At 40.1% G+C, this 17716-nt stretch overlaps 1 protein-coding gene across 3 annotated transcripts in view; it reads right to left on the reverse strand.

Annotated features, from left to right (window-relative positions):
• Positions 1–3829: 3829 nt before the first annotated feature.
• Positions 3830–17716, reverse strand: part of LOC143872065 (putative serine/threonine protein kinase IREH1) — a 73488-nt gene continuing 59601 nt past the window's right edge. For 2 of the 3 annotated variants that reach the window (XM_077376730.1, XM_077376713.1), the window contains 6 exons: positions 6829–6880; positions 6677–6733; positions 5455–5628; positions 5062–5139; positions 4225–4414; positions 3830–4134 (listed from right to left, as the gene is read on the reverse strand). In XM_077376730.1, coding sequence (XP_077232845.1) covers positions 4334–4414; positions 5062–5139; positions 5455–5628; positions 6677–6733; positions 6829–6880 — 442 coding nt within the window. In that variant the 3' untranslated portion in view covers positions 3830–4134; positions 4225–4333. Of the gene's footprint in view, positions 4135–4224; positions 4415–5061; positions 5140–5454; positions 5629–6676; positions 6734–6828; positions 6881–17716 lie in introns of those variants that run through there. The other variant, XM_077376721.1, reaches the window with a different exon arrangement.

Here is a 17716-nt window from a genome sequence, read left to right on the forward strand (position 1 = left end):
CAAGAAAATTACCGGACCAAACAGAGAAGAGCTCCTAAAATCAGCGGACGATCACAACCTCGAGCTAACCGAACTGAGCAGGCAGAGCAAGAAAGAAAGAAAAAGGGGAGAGAGAAAGTAAAAGTGAAATGTGAAAGGTAAAAACCCGCTTTTTATAGACCATGGTTAAGGCGGTTCGCATTTAATGAAGAGCACGCACTTCGAGGGCCCTTACATGGGTGCCACGTGTCTTTCATTAATGACGAACACAGATTTCGAGGCAAGGACGTGAGTAAATACGCGCGTATCTCCAAGGGGCTAAGGGGCATCCATAAGGTGCTCGTTTACGTTCAAAGCGATTGTGCCCGTCAAGAAAATCAGTCTGGCCCAAGCTGGACAGGATATGTCGCATTCGCTAAACGACAAAAATCAGTCCGGCCCAAGCCTGACAGGATATGGCGCATTCGCTAAGCGACAAAAATCAGTCTGGCCCAAGCCGGACAGGATATGGCGCATTCGCTAAGCGACAAAAATCTGTTCGGCCCAAGCCGGACAGGATATGGCGCATTCGCTAAGCGACAAAAATCAGTCCGGCCCAAGCCGGACAGAATACGCTACGTGACAAAAATCAGTCAGGCCCAAGCCGGACAGAATATGGCAAAATCGCTAAACGACAAAAATCTGTCCGGCCCAAGCCGGACAGACTGCTTTGCCGGACAGAATTTTCGGACTGATTTCCTGGCCGGACAGACCAAAATTCGGGACTGATTTCCTGGCAGGACAGACCAAATTTCCGGACTGATTTCCTGGCCGGACAAACCAAAATTCCGGACTGATTTCCTGGCCGGACAGACCGAATTTCCAGACTGATTTCTAGGCCGGACAGACAGATTTTCCGGAGAGACTCCCCCCGTTCAGGAATATAACTCGTCACACTTCTCCAAATCACTACAATGACTTGGAGAACTGGGGGGCAACTGATGGGGTATGAAAAACAGCATCCAATTAGCTGTCGACACGTGGCTCCAGGATGGCCCACCACAAATCCAGTGTCGGCCCAGGGGTAGTTTGGTAATTACCGAAGAGTAGGTAAGCTTAAACCCGTAAGAGGCCGACACCTGTCCTGGGTTAGATAATCCAACCACCCCAGGCTTCCCTCTATAAAAGGCTTTTCAGGGCTCAGACCAAAGGGTAATAACTTCCCAACCACCACTCTTAAACTCGCTCCGCACTCCTGCTCATACTGACTTGAGTGTCGAAGGGCCTGTCCAGAGTAACAACTCCGGGTTGGTCTTCTTACTTCGTTTGCTCCTTGTGCAGGACTCAGCTCCTTCACTTCGGCTCCTCGGGTCCTCCAGCTCGGCTCTTACGTCACTGCCGTATCTGTTACCGATTTTAGGCCTAACAAGAAACTTCTTTCCTACTTACTTTGTCCCTTTTTTATTCCCTTACACAGGATCAGTTATATGAAGAACTTGTTGAGGATTTAGGGTATAATATGGCAGATTTCTGTTGAGGAACAGAAAAAACAGACAAACAATGTTAGTAAAACTTTTTCCAATGCAGTGAGATGAGGTGAATTTGCGCCTCTACGGAAACTAATTCCGATGCAGCATATTACTGGCCACAATCACGCCCAGGATACAGCAGCCCGACGCACCGTCAATCTCCAAGAACTGCACGATTTAAGAGATTCGAACCACTCGAACACTCCAATAGCTCAACAAAATACGTAAAATAGAAAGAGGAAGAAAAAAAATTCGTTTACAGTAAAGTAGTGAAAACAAGAAGAAAAGAGTAAACTTCTGTAATGGTTTTCGTTGTACTGTTGTTGTTGAAGAAAACACAGAGAACTTCCTCTTTTTATAACCCTAACATGTCTGTTCAACATTCCCTTTAATGTAGTAAATACACCCTTTAAGAAAAGAGCCGTTCAAAAGACGTTACAGATGCGAAAGGTCGCATCCCAACAGCCACAACGTTCAGGAACAACACGGTTATTCGTAAAATAACGGCTGCGTTATTTACCCAGTTATTCGACGTTCCAATACGCCGCCTTACCTAATAGCATCGGCGTTCTTTTTGAAGAACGGCAAAGGTAAAGGTAATGTTTTGACGGACAAAAATTAAAATTTATGGGAAAGGGGAAAAACCTGGACTCACATGCGCGGCCGGCCGAGCCGCCCCAGGTAGCGCGTGTGTGATATAGCCAAAAGCCCACTGAGTCCACTTGGTGGCTCATGCGCGTAGGTCCCCTTTCTCTTCTTCTCATTCACAAAGCTAAAGAAGTGAAAAGCTATATAAACGCATGAAGCTTTTCTCTACTTTCTAATACGGGACTATTTGCTTTTGTGAAGGAATTGAGCAAACTCATTTTTCAAAACCAAAGTGGCTTCTTTTTTTAAACAAAAACAACTTTGTAAAATACTAATAAGGGCCACTTTTGTATTAAAATACCAACAAAACTAATTGAAGGGAAAATGTTCAATTCCCTTTTCAATTGGTGTAAATGATGAGACCACCCTGATATGATCGGAGGCATCCTCCTTATTTGTGGTTGATCCCAAATGGTCTCACGGACGAGAGTTTTTATAGGATTCAAATAGTCAGATTACTTAACAAAATGACTCAGGCATTGCGTAAAAATTCTGGAATTTTAGGTGAATGGCATTGAAAATCAAAGTGATTGGAATGTGGCCCTGTATAGTCCGAAAGACAGTAAAGTACATGGAAGCTCTTTGATTCTTAATATAATTCTGGTAGGGGTCCTGCCTAACCCAGCTTGCCTATAACAAAAAGTACATGGAAGCATCATCTTCTATTCTCTCATTTTTTCAAATTTTTTATATCTCTGCAACTACAAGAAGAGGAATAAGAAGATGAGAATGAAGAAAGAGGAGAGGAAGAACAACAAAAAAATGAGAGGAAGAAGACGAAGAGGAAGAAAAGATGATGATGAAGAAGGAAAATGAATAATCGGCGGCAAAAAAAATGTAAAAGAAAAGGAAGAAGAAGGGAAAAAAAGAATCGACGGTGGAAAATAGAAGAAGAAGAAGAAAAAGGAAACATGAGAATCAATGCCAATAAATGGAAGACGCCTAGAATCGACTGAACTCAGGGTCATCTCGTCTGACCCGGGTACAGAACGAACCCGAATTCGAACGAGATGAGCAATGACCAAGTCAATCTGAGATGACCTCGAGTAAAGTAAAATGGGTGTAAAACAAATTTATGCCCATTTTTAATTGAAATGCAGCATTGGACGGAGGAAAAATGGCCAAACTGTCCATGGCAATTTCAAAAGGATATCCTCCTTCGTACTTATGCATTTGAACCTTTGGATGAAAATCCAACAATGACTGAGATCAATGGTTAGGGAAAGCTTCACGAGTTAGGACCTTTAGGAGTGCCTATTTTACAAGAATACCGCTTTTACAAGAATACCGCTTGCAAGAAACAAAGAGAACTAGGTATTTTGGATTGGGAAGTGATATATTCACCCCCTTTTATTACCTGGGCCACCCCTAGTGAATTTATAACTGCTCTTTTTACACTACAAGCCACAAGGGACTGGCCTGAAGAAGAAAAAGGGGTGAATATATCATTTCCCTCTGGATTTCCTTAATCACAGAACTATGGCTTTCTGGGTTTTCGGTAAGTTGCAAGAAAAAAAAAAACTGCCTCTTTTCCTCGGGTCTTTGGTTTATGGAGGTTTCACTTCTGAAAGGCAGGGAGTGAGCATAAATAATGAACAGTGGTCATCAACACTATAAATAATGGGAAAACTTGGGTGCCTCCAAGGTTATATTCAAGGGAAATGATATATTTGGCCCCTTTTTCTTAAAAAACCTTGTAAATCTGAAGTTTCTTTCAACTATTAAATACCTTATAATGTAAATTTCTTTATAGCTATTAGATTTCTTATACATGGAAATTTCTCTATAGCTATATTGTATATGAGTTTTTACAGGGGATAAACCAAAGGGTCGTGATCTCATTGCTGCTCTGGTAGGGGCAAATGTTAGCATCCGAGAGCTAATGTACAGATGGCCCAAAAGCCCAAAAAAAAAGAGACTCAAAAGACTAAAATTGGAACCCCACCCCCACCTATGACTATAGAGCACACCCAAAACTTCAACTCCTCTGGCTTTATCTCTGAAAAAAAGAAAAAAAAGAAAAATGAGCAAGCAGTACAAGGAATCAATGAAAATTTTGCTGAATCTTCGTAAATTTAGCGCTCCTTACATTTACAGTCTGTACAAAGAACAACCAAGATGACGATGCGATCCTCCGGTTAACATAGAGGTCCAGAACCCCTTCTGATTCTCAACAAAGGAGGGAGGATAACTACATATCATCGAGGTTCGCTGAGTTGTTCGTCTTTCCATCCCTTTGAAAGCAAATCATAGTTGATTGAGGCAAGCTGAGAGAGATTCTGATCACAAAGTATAGCAAATTAGGAACACAGGTTCACGGCAAGCAGACAAAGTAAAAGATAAAACGAAGTGCGAATAGGATGGCCTGAAATGCTAATGCCCTGTTCGTTTTAGATTTTGATAATCTATTTTGAGTCCAAATCTGATTATTGGACTCATAATTAAATTGTAATTGAGTCCAATAAGCAGTGTTGGGCTTAAAATCGATTATTAAAATCTAAAACGAACATGGCCCAAATCAAAAACAAATGCAACAATCGAATTTAAGAACTTGAGACATAGCAATGCCATTCTTTTCCCTCTTGCTATTGCCATTGACATGGCCTAACATGACGCTGGATGCCATGTTAGCCTTTCCGTCCGCAACTCATGCATCTCTTTCCGAGTGCATTTTCCTTGGAAAATAAGTACAAGTTTCAAAACACATTTTTTAAGAGAAATGGATGCTGCTTCTACTAGTGTGTATACTTCTAGGATGTTTCCAGAAGACAATCAATTGGACTTTTCATAGTTCTACAAACGGCATGGCAGAAAAAGAAAAATATGGTTACTGAACTGGGAATCCATCCATTTTTAACATCTTTACTACTGCGGCGTGGGCAACACGTATAAAATATGGAGATGATACAATTGAAAGAAGGCATACCTTGAATGAGAAATTACTGAAAGTGTAATTAGCAGGTGCCTCAGATCCAAACTCAGTAAGCCCTACGTATTCATCCCCCTGTTTATGATACATTAATATCAGCCAAAGCAAGTTTATGACACAGATTTTTAAAAAAATATATATATTTAGGGAAATGATATCATCACAACCATGTTTTGACAATTCCAGTTACCCATCTTGTCTATTATTATTTAAAGAGCTGTCAAAGCTAATTACGGTTCCCAAAAAACACCCACAAGCCAAGTAGTAAAGAAAAGACAAGCTGAGTTAGTGCAAATATTAAAACATGGTTTTGCTGATATCATTTTCATATATTTATCGCATGCAGATTGAAACAAAAGATGCAAGTGTGATGAGTTAACTGTCCAATACCAGCTCCTCTTGATGATTGCTTATGCAACTGCTCCTGCCACTCTTGCTGTCACTCCCACTGAAATCCTCGAATTCACTGACAGCAGAACCATGGTTGACCGATGGATTCCATGAGTAACGACTTGTGAAGTAGCTTGTATCAAGCGCATTATCTGAAGCGGGAACGAATGCAGCCTGTGAAACCAGTGGCAATTCTCATGACCTAGAAAGACAGCATTACTAGGCATGCATGTGCATACAGGATTCAAGGTTTTAAATGTTGGAAATTTTTTGGTTTGGGCCGAAATCATGTAAAATTTGGTAAAAATTTCAGTGGAAATTTACAAAATTTTGGTGGAAATCTTGTAAATTTTGGCAAAATTTCGGATTTCAGAGATATTTCCCGAAATCCTGTAACAAAAACTGTGAAACTACCAGTTTACTCCTAAAGATTAAGCCGTTGGAGATGGCGTTATTTAATCTTTGTAACATTTTTTTTTTTGAAAAATGACACATTATATATTCATACTATGAAAGTTACATTGGGGATAACGCCATCTCCACCCAAATTACATAGCAAGGAGATCAAGGATCATACATCCTGGGCCAAAAATTATAAGAGAACCAACTTTCTACACCCTCATCCATCTAACATAATCACCATGACGCTCCACAGAAACAAGTCACAGTATTTCCACTCCCCCATAAAAACATCTGAACATATTCCAAGCTCAAAGAGCAAACATACACCACAAAGAGAATGTAGTTATCCACCTTTTGTCAAAGCCACCCCTAGTCCATTGGAGGCTTCATCCAGAAACAAAAACAGACATTTCTTAAACAAACCATTTCATGAATCCTTCAGCCCTTGGTAAAAGTAGAGATTAAATAGAGGAAAAACCATTTCATGAATCCTTTGTAAAAAAAAGAGATTTAATCTTTTATACTTTAACACTCCCCCTCACGTGTGGCCCCTCTTTCTAGGGTTGGCCTACACATGGCACATGTGGCCCCTCTTTTTGGGGTTGCCCATTACATGTGAATTTTTGCTATCCGGGAGGTTTGAACCCAGGCATTTGCTCTGATACCATGTGAATCTACCAGTTTACTCCAAAAGCTTAAGCTGTTGGAGATAGCGTTATTTAATCTGTTATACTTTAACAAAAACCAATTCAATGTATTTCGGCCGAAATTTAAAACTATGACAGGATTTCAAAAAAATAAAACATGGATATGGTCTAACCTTCTGTCTGGCAAGTGTGTCCCAGTTGATATCTTTGAAAAACAAGTGTTGCTTCACCTGAAAACAAAAGTTTTGTTTGATTTCTACAAAATAGATCACTCGGAAAAAAAAAACATAGAACTTTGATTTCAGAGATTAAAAACCAAGGTTACCTGTGATGTTCCTCTGGCTCCAAGTCTCTGACTAGGATCTTCTGTCAATAATCTGGACATGGAGTTGACAATAGATTAAAACTTGGTAAAATATACAATAATGACGTACAGTTAACAGTCATTATCTTGATTCTCACAGTCCAAAAAAGCATGAACCTGGCACGTATAACAAAAGAAATAAAGTGGTGCTGGAAACATAGTTATCACATAATGAAGTAACATATGATTCAGGGAATAATGTGGTGAGATAAATTTGTGTTTCCTTTTGTTTACAAGGGTCTCCCCATGATTTCACAGTTCTCTGAAAATGCCACTTCATATATGACAGCACTTGGCCATATTTGACTTTGAATGCAGTCATCAGTCATGTACTGCCTCATAGGTTGATTTGTTGAGACTATGATTTTCTGTATATTTAAGTTCCAATATAATTTATATTTATGATAAATCAATTTAGAGACTAACCCTTCCAGCAAGCAAGAGAATAAGTAATTAAGATTTTTTTTTTTTTTTTAAAGTGAAGTAATTAAGTATTGATAATCTCAGTTTGCTGGACAAGTGAAAAATTCTATCCAGCAAAAGTGCCTTGCTGAAGAGCTTATCTTAATCACTAATGAGTCTAAAGAAGAGACTCTGGTCACCAATTTGTTTAATTTATCACAGAAAACTAAAGCAACCAGCAGATGGGCTGGAGAAATAATTATATGTATATAAGGGGAGGGTGATATTTCCACTCCTTTCAATTATTATTCATGTGGTTTAAACTCGTCTTGCAGGAATGAATAAAACACCCATTTATTGTAATATGCGTTTATTTATTCACGCACTCGAGAAACGGAAAGACGGCCAAGACAGAGATAGGCAGATGGTATTGCCCGTAGATGGTGTTGTACTTTTGGCTTGACGGTGAGAGTTTTGGGAGTCTGAATGGTGGCGTTTTATCATGAAAACGAGTTTCTCGTTTGGTACATCTAAATTATAGTCATAGCCCCCCCGCCCGCCCATTCCTCCTCTCTCTCTCTCTCTTTATATATATATATATATATATATATATATATATATATATATATATATATATATATATATATATATATATATATGAGAAAACGGTTTCTACACACAAGTGTAGATAAGTTATCTACACACTAGCTTAAAATACAGTGGGGGCCCACATTGTTTGGGTGATCCAAAGCATTCATTTGATGGGTCCTCACATAGATAGGGTGTGCCCAAAAAATCAGCTTCATAGGATCATCCTAACCCTTCGAACTGTGGAGGCAAAAAATGGACAGATTTGTGAAGGTTTATACACATCCATTTTACCTCCACAAATCGTAGGGTTGGGATGATCCTATGGAGCTGATTTTTTGTGGACAACCTATCTATGTGAGGGCCAATCAAATGAATGGTTTGGATCACCCAAACAATATGCCCTCCACTGTATTTTAAGCTAGTGTGTAGAAACCGTTCTCTCTCTCTCTCTCTCTCTCTCTCTCTCTCTCTCTCTCTCTCTCTCTCTATATATATATATATATATATATATATATATATATATATATATATATATATATATATATATATACATATATATATATATATATATATACGAGGGCCCAAACTCATGTGGGCCCACTTTGTTAGGATGATCCAAAGCATTCATTTGAAAGGCCCTTACATAGATGGGGTATGTACAAAAAATCAGCTCCATAGGATCATCCTAACCCATCCATTTGTGGAGGTCAAAATGGACAGTTACCGTTTGCCACAAATTTGCCCATTTTTGTCCTCCACTTTTGGAGGGGTTAGGATGATCCAATGGAGCGACCATTCAAAAAAAAAAAGGATGATCCAATGGAGCTGATTTTTTGTACACACCCTATCTATGATGGGGCCTTGCAAGTGAATGGTTTTGATTAACACAAAAAATGTGGGACCCATGTGTTTCGGCCCTCGACCGCACCTAAGCTTAGGTGCGCTCGACCGCACACTCCTTTTCCTCTCTCTCTATATATATATATATAGAGGAAACTGTTGGTGAGCTTAAGCTCACCAAACTTATGGTGAGCTAGCTTGCCCAATCACATGGGTCCCACATTTTGGGGAGTGATCCAAACCATTCATTTGCAAGGCCTTATCATAGATAGGGGGTGTACCAAAAATCAGCTCCATACGATCATCCTAACCCCTCCATTTGTGGAGGACAAAAATGGGGCAAATTTGTGTCTGTCCATTTTTGTCCTCCACAAATGGAGGGGTTAGGATGATCCTATGGAGCTGATTTTTGGTACACCCCCCATCTATGTAAGGGACTTTCAAATGAATGGTTTGGATCATCCTAACAAAGTGGGCCCCCATGTGATTGGGCAAGCTAGCTCACCATAAGTTTGGTGAGCTTAAGCTCACCAACAGTTTCCTCATATAGATATATATATATATATATATATATATAAAGCAGATAGGAAAAGTCAGAGATTTGTTTTTACTTTCTTCAAAAATCTATTAACGTGACGAGTGTAGTTTGACCGTTTTTTGGGCAGTCGACCCCAGCTCGCCTATTGTAATTCCACAATTATCTTTTTTTTGTTTTTATATTCTTTATGTCTCTTGTGCTTTTAACTCATTTAAAATTTACAAATGACGTCCTCCCCTTCCAACTAATAGATCTGAAACACCCATCTAATCCCTCTCTTTATGAGTCACTTCTGTCGAGATGTCCATCCTGCCACTCTCTCTCTCTCTCTCTCTCTCTCTCTCTCTCTCTCTCTCTCTCTCTATATATATATATATATATATATATATATATATATATATACACGCGTCTCTCTATCTACAAGCTTACTGTCTCAACCTTTGGAAGATGAGGCTGAAATGAATCGCAAAATGAAGTTGGCAGCCTACTTCAAGCATTTCTGCTTAGAGGTATTTGTTTCTGATTTCCTACCTTCTTCAGATCTTGAGGAGATGAAGAGAAGGTTTCTGATTTCCTACCTTCATCCTAACCCCTTGCCGGTCATCCGCCGCACCATTTCCGACATCCCACGTGCCTTCAGCGTTTCACGAGGGACAGGAGGATTTGGAATAATCGGTTGTCTCAGTACCGTCGTCCACATCCTCCATCATACTTTTTTCTCCACCTCCACATCCAACATCTTCCTTTTTTCCCCCGAATCCGGCCACCCTTTTTCATACTCCTGTCACATCCACGACTTCCGACTCACTAGCCCACTCTCTCCATCCACCCCACCCAGTTCCGATCCTTTCCCCATTAAATCCGGCCCACTCAGATCCAGATCCGGCTATTCGACACCTCCAGCCACGATTGTTGCATCCCCTGTGAGATCTGCCCAACTCCGGGCATCATCCGGCCACCAACACTTCCCTTGCTCATCAAGGGAGAGAAAGGGAGAGATCATAAAGTAGAAGCGATAGATCTAAGAGAAAGAGAAACCAAAGAGATAGAAAGAGGGGGAATAGAAAAAGTACAAAGAGAGAGATAAGGAGAGATCAAAAAATGAAAGAAAAGGAGATGGGGGAGAAGAGAGAGATCAGGAAAGGAGAGAGGGAGAGAGATCAGAGAGAGAGACCAGCGAGAGAGAGGGGAAAAACACTAAAAAGGAGAGAGAGAGAGAGAGAGAGAGAGAGAGAGAGAGAGATGAAATTGCCTCCCTCCCTAGGGTTTCCATCGACCTAGGGAGGGGGGAAGAAGAAATCGCCCTTTTTTTTCTCTCCGATCCAGAGAGCGAATATATATATATATATCTCCCTCCCTCCCTCCTCTTTTTTCTACTTCTTCCATGAAGGGGGCTCTATGCCCCTTTCCAGTCTACCAATACTTCCCGAAAAATTCCATTTGAGGCAATATATGGACCCCCATCACCAGTAGAGACCGCTTGGCTGGAAAACTTCTGGGTCTAAAGTTGAACGGTCGGCTCTGATGGAAGGTGGGCACTTCAGTCTCTAGCCATTATTAAATCAATGCCAGATTGTATTGTCATCATGGTCCTTGTATTTGTAGCAAAACTTTCTTGCTTTGAGCTACTTATACTTCTCTTTCGTATTATAATAGTAATAAGGATAGAGATCGACCAATCAAAAAACAGGGCAGTAGTTTTTTATATTGAAAAGGTTCTGGGTTGCATCAGTTTAATTTCTTATCTTTCTTAGTTGACTAATGGGAGACGAGAACGAAGTAAATCCTGAAAATTTTTCAGCGACAAGTCCAAATACCTCGCTCGAGAACTGACAATTCGATGTTCAAGTACTGCATCTGGTAGTAGTGTTACAATGGCTGAGTAAGATGTTGTGAACCATGCAATTCAGTACAAGATCTCTGACATCCTTAAGGCGACCAGGAGTATGGAGAGCTGGTTTTGGATGCCGGTCGATTTGGACGAGTTCATCAGAAGATTGATGGAAGAAGAATTCTAACAAGAATTAATTGGTGGGGAGCAAACTTTTAACTACCCACTCTCACTACGCATTGACTGATGGGGACCGTCCTAGGGCTCACATTATAATTTTTTAAGTGTCATTTGGCTGTCTTTTAAGTCCCTTAAGTTATAGGAGGGGTACCATTTTTTATTTTCATACTAATATTACTTGGTTTCTTTAAGTTGTAGGTGCTTAAAATGGGACTCACATGTTTATTACGAAATCTAAAGTTAAAGTGGTTTTTTTTTTTAAAGATAAACTATATAGAAATCTTAAGTGAAAGTGGTATTCAAATCATTTGAAATTATTTATAAGTTGTTAAGTGACCACAAGGGCCCACATTGCAATATAAGAGTCCTTGTATTTGGGGGACTTACGGGAATGTAGGAAGAACTAGTGGAGGTTTTTAGAGGGTTCATGGTGGACTGGGTTTTGGCAATAGGAATGAGGCAGAAGAAGATATTTTGGAGTTTGGAGTGGCATATGATTTGATGTTAACAAATAATTTTTTTTAAGAACAGAGATTCACACTTGATAACCTATAGCAGTGGCACCAATTGTAGCCAGATGGATTTTATCCTCACTAGGAGAGAGGATAGAGCTGCGTGTAAAGATTGTAAAGCAAAGTCATACCCAGGGAGTGTTTAGTCACACAACATACGTTGGTGGTGTTGGATATATACATTAAACGTTGGAAGAGAAAAGATAGAGATGTTAGATATCCGAGGACTAGGTGGTAGAATCTCAAAGGGGGAAAACTAAATAAGTTTATGGATAGACTGCTTAAAGAAGGACCTTGGAGTCGTGCATGCGAAAGGGACTAATATTATGTGGAATGAGATGTCTAGTTATATCAAGAAAGTGGTTAGAGAGGTACTTGGAAAATCTAGAGGGAGTGGGCCGCCATATAAAGATACATGGTGGTGGAATGAGGAGGTCCCAAAGGTGATTAGGTCTAAAAGAGAGTGTTAGAAATGTTTGCATGTGTAGAAACGAGGAGAACATTGAGAAGTATAAATTGGTTAAAAAAGAAGCTAAGAAGGCAATAAGAGAAGCTAGAGGCAAGGCCTATGAGAATTTGTACCACATGTTAGGGACGAAAGAGGGTGAAAAGAAGTTTACAAGCTTGCTAAGATAAGAGAAAGGAAGAGCAGGGACTTGAATCATATAAAATGCATCAAAGACGAGAATCAAAGATTGTTAGTAAAAGAAAACGAGGTTAAAGAGAGGTGGAGAAGTTACTTCGATAAGTTATTTAACGGAGAACTCGTAGCGAATTTGGGAGAACTTGATAACGCTTTTGATGATACAAACCAGAGGTTTGTCCGTGGAATCCGAACATCAGAGGTAAGAGTAGCTATGAAAAGAAGAAATTAGGTAAGGCTATGGGGCCTGACGGTATTCCTATTGAGACTTGGAGATGCTTGGGTGAGGTGGGTTTGGTTTGGTTAACTGGATTATTTAACAATATTTTGAAGACTAAGAAGATGCCTGATGAGTGGAGGAAGAGTACATTAGTACATTAGTACCTATTTATAAGAATAAAGGGGATATCCAGAGTTGCACCAATTACCGAGGAATTAAGCTAATGAGTCACACCATGAAGCTTTGAGAGAGGGTAATTGTAAGAACCGGTAAAAAAATATATATATATAAATATAAAAATGGCCTCATAGGTGGGTAATCATCGGCCATTACTCATTTTCCCCAAGTTAATCGGGCATGAGGACATCTGGCATAATGGGGCGTACACGATTCGAACCCAAGTCTAAGCTAAGATTGAACGGCTTCCTACCACTAAGCCACCGCCCCAGATGTCAACAAAAACGGAATAGATATATATATATGTTAAAAATTTCCAATAGTCACTATTCACAATAGTCACTATGCGAGATTACTATGCAGAAATACTATGCAAGTTCACTATTGAGATACACTATTTAAAAGTATTATTCACAGTAGGACCCACCGAGTACTATTTACAAACGAGTCCCACCATCAGTAGGTCCCACATCAGCGGCCCCCACACCCGCAGGTCCCACATCAGCGGGCCCCACATCAGCGGGCCCCACACAAGTAGGTCTCACACAAGTAGGTCCCACACAAGCGGGCCCCACGACCAGCGGGTCCTACCACCAGCGGGACCCATCCCTAGTGGAAACGAAAATATCATCGCACCGACGAAAATAATAATAAAAAAATGCAAAAATACTATTGACCGACAAAATTAATAATAAAAAAATATTATTAACTATGCAAAATACTGTTAACCGACGAAAATAATAATTTAAAATAGTAAATAGTTTTTACTATGCAAAAGTACTATGCAAAAATACTATTGACCGACAGAAATAATAATTTAAAATAGTAAATAGTCTTTACTATGCAAAAAGTACTATGCAAAAAAATGTCTATAAATAGAGGAGGAGGAGGAGAAGAAAAGGAGAAGAGAAGAGAAGAGAAGAGAAGAGAGAGAGAGAGAGGAAGAGAAGAGAAGAAAGAGAAAGAGGAAGAGAGAGAGAGAAGAAGGAAAAAGAAAATCCACTACCAAGTAAGTCTTTTATAATAGTCTCTCTTTCATGGTTGGTTCTACCACCTAAATTATTTAATGATCTCTTTCAATGGTTGGTTCTACCACCTAAATTATTTAATGATCTCTTTCATGGTTGGTTCTACCACCTACCTATATTTTATTTGAAGTAATGGTTGGTTTTACCACCTATATGGATAAAGTAATGGTTGGTTCTACCACCTATATACTTAACGGTGAAATACTAGCATAGTAACCGTAAAGTAAACTTTATCAACTTATGGTGAAATGAATAGTGACATGATGGGGCCCACATAAATAGTGACATGATGGGGCCCACATGAATAGTGACATGTGGGGCCCACATGAATAGTGAACACAGGGAACCTTATTTTAGGACATAAATGGACACAGAAAGGACAAGTGTTGTCTGTGTGATATTAAAAGGACCTAGACTAAAATAAGTTGACCTATTTCACTTATTTGCCTACAGGAGCCATCTCGTCCTACTGCGACTATAAGAAAAGGCAGGTGACAGCTAGACCTTGTCTTGTAATGGTGTTCAATATAATTGTCTATGCAATGTAGCTCTGCTTATAAATTGCCTGATAAATACCTGCTTAGTGAATTTATACTCGCTTGCCTGGAATCAAATGAATTGAAATGAATGCTGGAATCAAATGAATTGAAATGAATGCAGGAAGAAAGGCAAAAGGTAAGTAATTGCATACATGTTGCATACATGGGGGAAAGTGAAGGGGAACTTAAGGGTGTGGTGGAATCATCCTGGGACCTAAGGTCCAAAGGCCAACGCGAGAAGCGTGTACTGCCTTTCGTTGGCAAACCAACCAAAAAGGGAAAGTATCCCCGAGGGATAGTATCCCCGGCTCGGCAAATGCGAGACCGTAATCCAAGTCCATAACGTCACTACCTTCAGACAGGGGTAGTGGTTAGCCGTGCGGCAAGGACACCGGCAGAAAAAAATAAAAGAAAATGAAAAAGTCAGAAAAGAACTGACAGAAAAATAAATGGGGGAAAAGCCGGATGTACCTGGGGAATGTGCTGTCTCATTTTATAAAATTGTTGCATACATGCATACATAGCATACATTGAAATTATTGTCACTCCTTTGATTTATATTGCCATGGGCATTGTAATCTTTATTCTAGACATTATTGAAATGTGGATTTTATTGTATGCACTGTTATTATTGTCTCTTTTACTTTGCTCGGTCTTTGGATGACCCTGCTTTGACGTTGATTCCTCCACCACAGGGGTTGAGGCATTAGATGGCGGAGCATTTGCAAATGAAGGAACCATGGGATAAGGGACTGTGTGATCAGAGAGTTCGTTCCTGGAGTCCTTGCATTTTGACGTCTTACGTCATGTATCATTTTTAAGTTGTAATAAGATTCTATCGGGATCGTCGTTGATGCTTGTATAAAAAAAAAAAAATATTTCCATGATTTTTACTTTCTTTTGCTCGTAGCGACACGACGGAAATCGGGTCGTTACAGTAATTGAGCATAGATTAAGAAAAGAGACTAAGGTGTCAGAGAATCAGTTTGGCTTCATGCCCGGACGATCGACTATGGAAGCTATCTTCTTGATTAGGCGGTTAATGGAGAGATTACGAGAAAATAAAAAGGACCGTCATATGGTTTTCATTAATTTGGAGAAAGCCAATGATAGGGTTCCCAGAGTGTGATGTGGTGGCTCGTTGAAAGGAAAAAAGTGCCTACTAAATATGTTGACATGATTAAGGATATGTAAGATGGAGCTGTAACTAGTGTCAGAACTATGGATGGCACGTCTAGTGAGTTTCCAATTACAATAGGACTATACCAAGGATCAGCTCTAAGCCCTTATCATTTTACTCTAGTCATGGATGAACTTATGGAGGGTATCCAGGATGAGGTGTGATGACATAGTATTAATTGATGAAACCAAAGTAAGAGTAAATGCTAAGTTAGAGTTATGGAGAACTACTATGGAATACAAATGTTTTAGACTGAGCAGGACTAAGATATGGAGTGAACCTTTAGTAATGTAAGGAGGCGGTGCGAGGATGTAGTAAATATGACTAGACAGGAGGTACCTAAGAGGGATATCTTTCGCTATCTTAGTTCAATCCTACATAAGGAGACATTGAAGAGGATGTTAACCACATAATAAGAGCAGGTTGGTTGAAGTGGAAGTATGCTTCAGGAATTCTGCGCAACCGTAAAATACCTACCTAGTTGAAGGGAAAATTTTATAGGACAGATGTGAGTCCAGCCATGTTGTACAGCTCAAAATGTTGGGCCACCAAGAAGCAACATGTGCATAAGATGAGTGTAGTAGAGATGTGAATGCTTAGATGGATGTGCGGCCACACAAGGTTAGATCGAATTTAAAATGAAAACATCCGTAAAAAGGTGGGGGTGGCACCAATTGAGGAGAAGATGAATGAGCAGCGCTTAAGATGGTTTGGGCATATCCAATGTAGGCCTTTGGATGCTCCAATGAGAAGAAGTGACTCGTGCCAAGTTGATGGAGTAAAAAGAGGTAGGGCAGACCGAAAACAACTTGGGTAGAAACAGTGAGGAAAGACTTGAGGGCTAGGAACATAACAGAGAACATGACCCTGGATAGGATAGAATGGAAGAAAATGATTCATGTAGACGAACCCAACTAGTATTCGGATTAAACTTAGTCAATTTGAGCCGTTTAGATCCTTTCACCTTCTTCATGAAAATTTTCTAAAGGATTCATTAGCCGACCCCAACTAGTTTGGGACAAAGGCATAGTTGAGTTGAGTTGTATTTGCGGTGGACTTGAAATGGGTTAGTTTCTATTATGAGTTAGGAGTCCTAGTGGGTTTGAAGAGTCCTAGTTTACCTAGTAGGGAGAGTCCATGCAATAGTTTTTTTTCAATGATGACTTAGTAAAGAATAATAAGTCCTAATTACACTAGGACTTGTTTTGCAAAAAGGAATAGGTATATTTTTTTTAATTTTCATAAGACTTGCATGCCTATTGTTGGATATCTGTAATAAGCCTGAGGGCATAGTTGTAATTGTACTTATCTCTCTTTAATTAAATACATTAGTGAGGGAGAGTATCTTCCCTAACTCACTTTTTCTTCTTTAATCTTTCTCTCAACATGGTATCAGAGCCCTAGGGTTTCTGATCCCTAGGGATTACCTTTAGCCTCCATCTTCTCCACCCCCACCACTCTAATCCTAACCCTAATCTCTCACCCTCACCTTCCCTAATTCTAAAACCCTAACCCCACGCCGCCTCCTCTCCTTCATTCCCCGCTACAGTACCGCTATAGTACCTCCCACAACCCTTTCCCTCTTCAAACCAGCCCCTTTCCCCCCTCCGTCCAGCCCTTATTCCCTCCACCCCTCGCTTTCCCGACAACCGTACCCACCCAGTCAATATTGCTCATTACAAATACATAAAACCCTATTTTTTTTTCTATTTTCTCTTGATGTGTTAAATTAGTCTCACCTCTTATCTGTTCGCGGTCTCACTTCGTCTTCTTCATGGCCTCTACTATCCTGTGTCCTCTCGTGAGGCCGCGCCATTCGTTCTTCTCTTGAGTAGTTGGTTCTTTTCTTCTCGTTTCTTCATATTGCCGTTGCTTGTGGGTTCTATTCTTCTTCTCATTGTTATGGATCCTCCTGTCATTGTGGATCCTTCTCTCGGCATGACTACTGACGTTCGTGCTACCCCACCTCCTTCGGCTCCGTCTTCCTCAACTTCTCCTAGCTATGCATCTGTGGATGGATTTTATCCATAGTTGAATATTGCAAAGTTTGATGGAACCAACTACTTACCATGCCGTTGAGACATACCGTGGTCAGGTATGTCTCAACGGCAACTCTCCATGGTAAGTAGCCGTTGAGACATACCTTCTAGGTCGAGGCAAAGTTAGCT

Source organism: Tasmannia lanceolata, unplaced genomic scaffold, assembly GCF_043159265.1.
Source record: "Tasmannia lanceolata isolate RefF3 unplaced genomic scaffold, GAP_Taslan_0.1 ptg000002l, whole genome shotgun sequence".
NCBI lineage: Eukaryota > Viridiplantae > Streptophyta > Magnoliopsida > Canellales > Winteraceae > Tasmannia > Tasmannia lanceolata.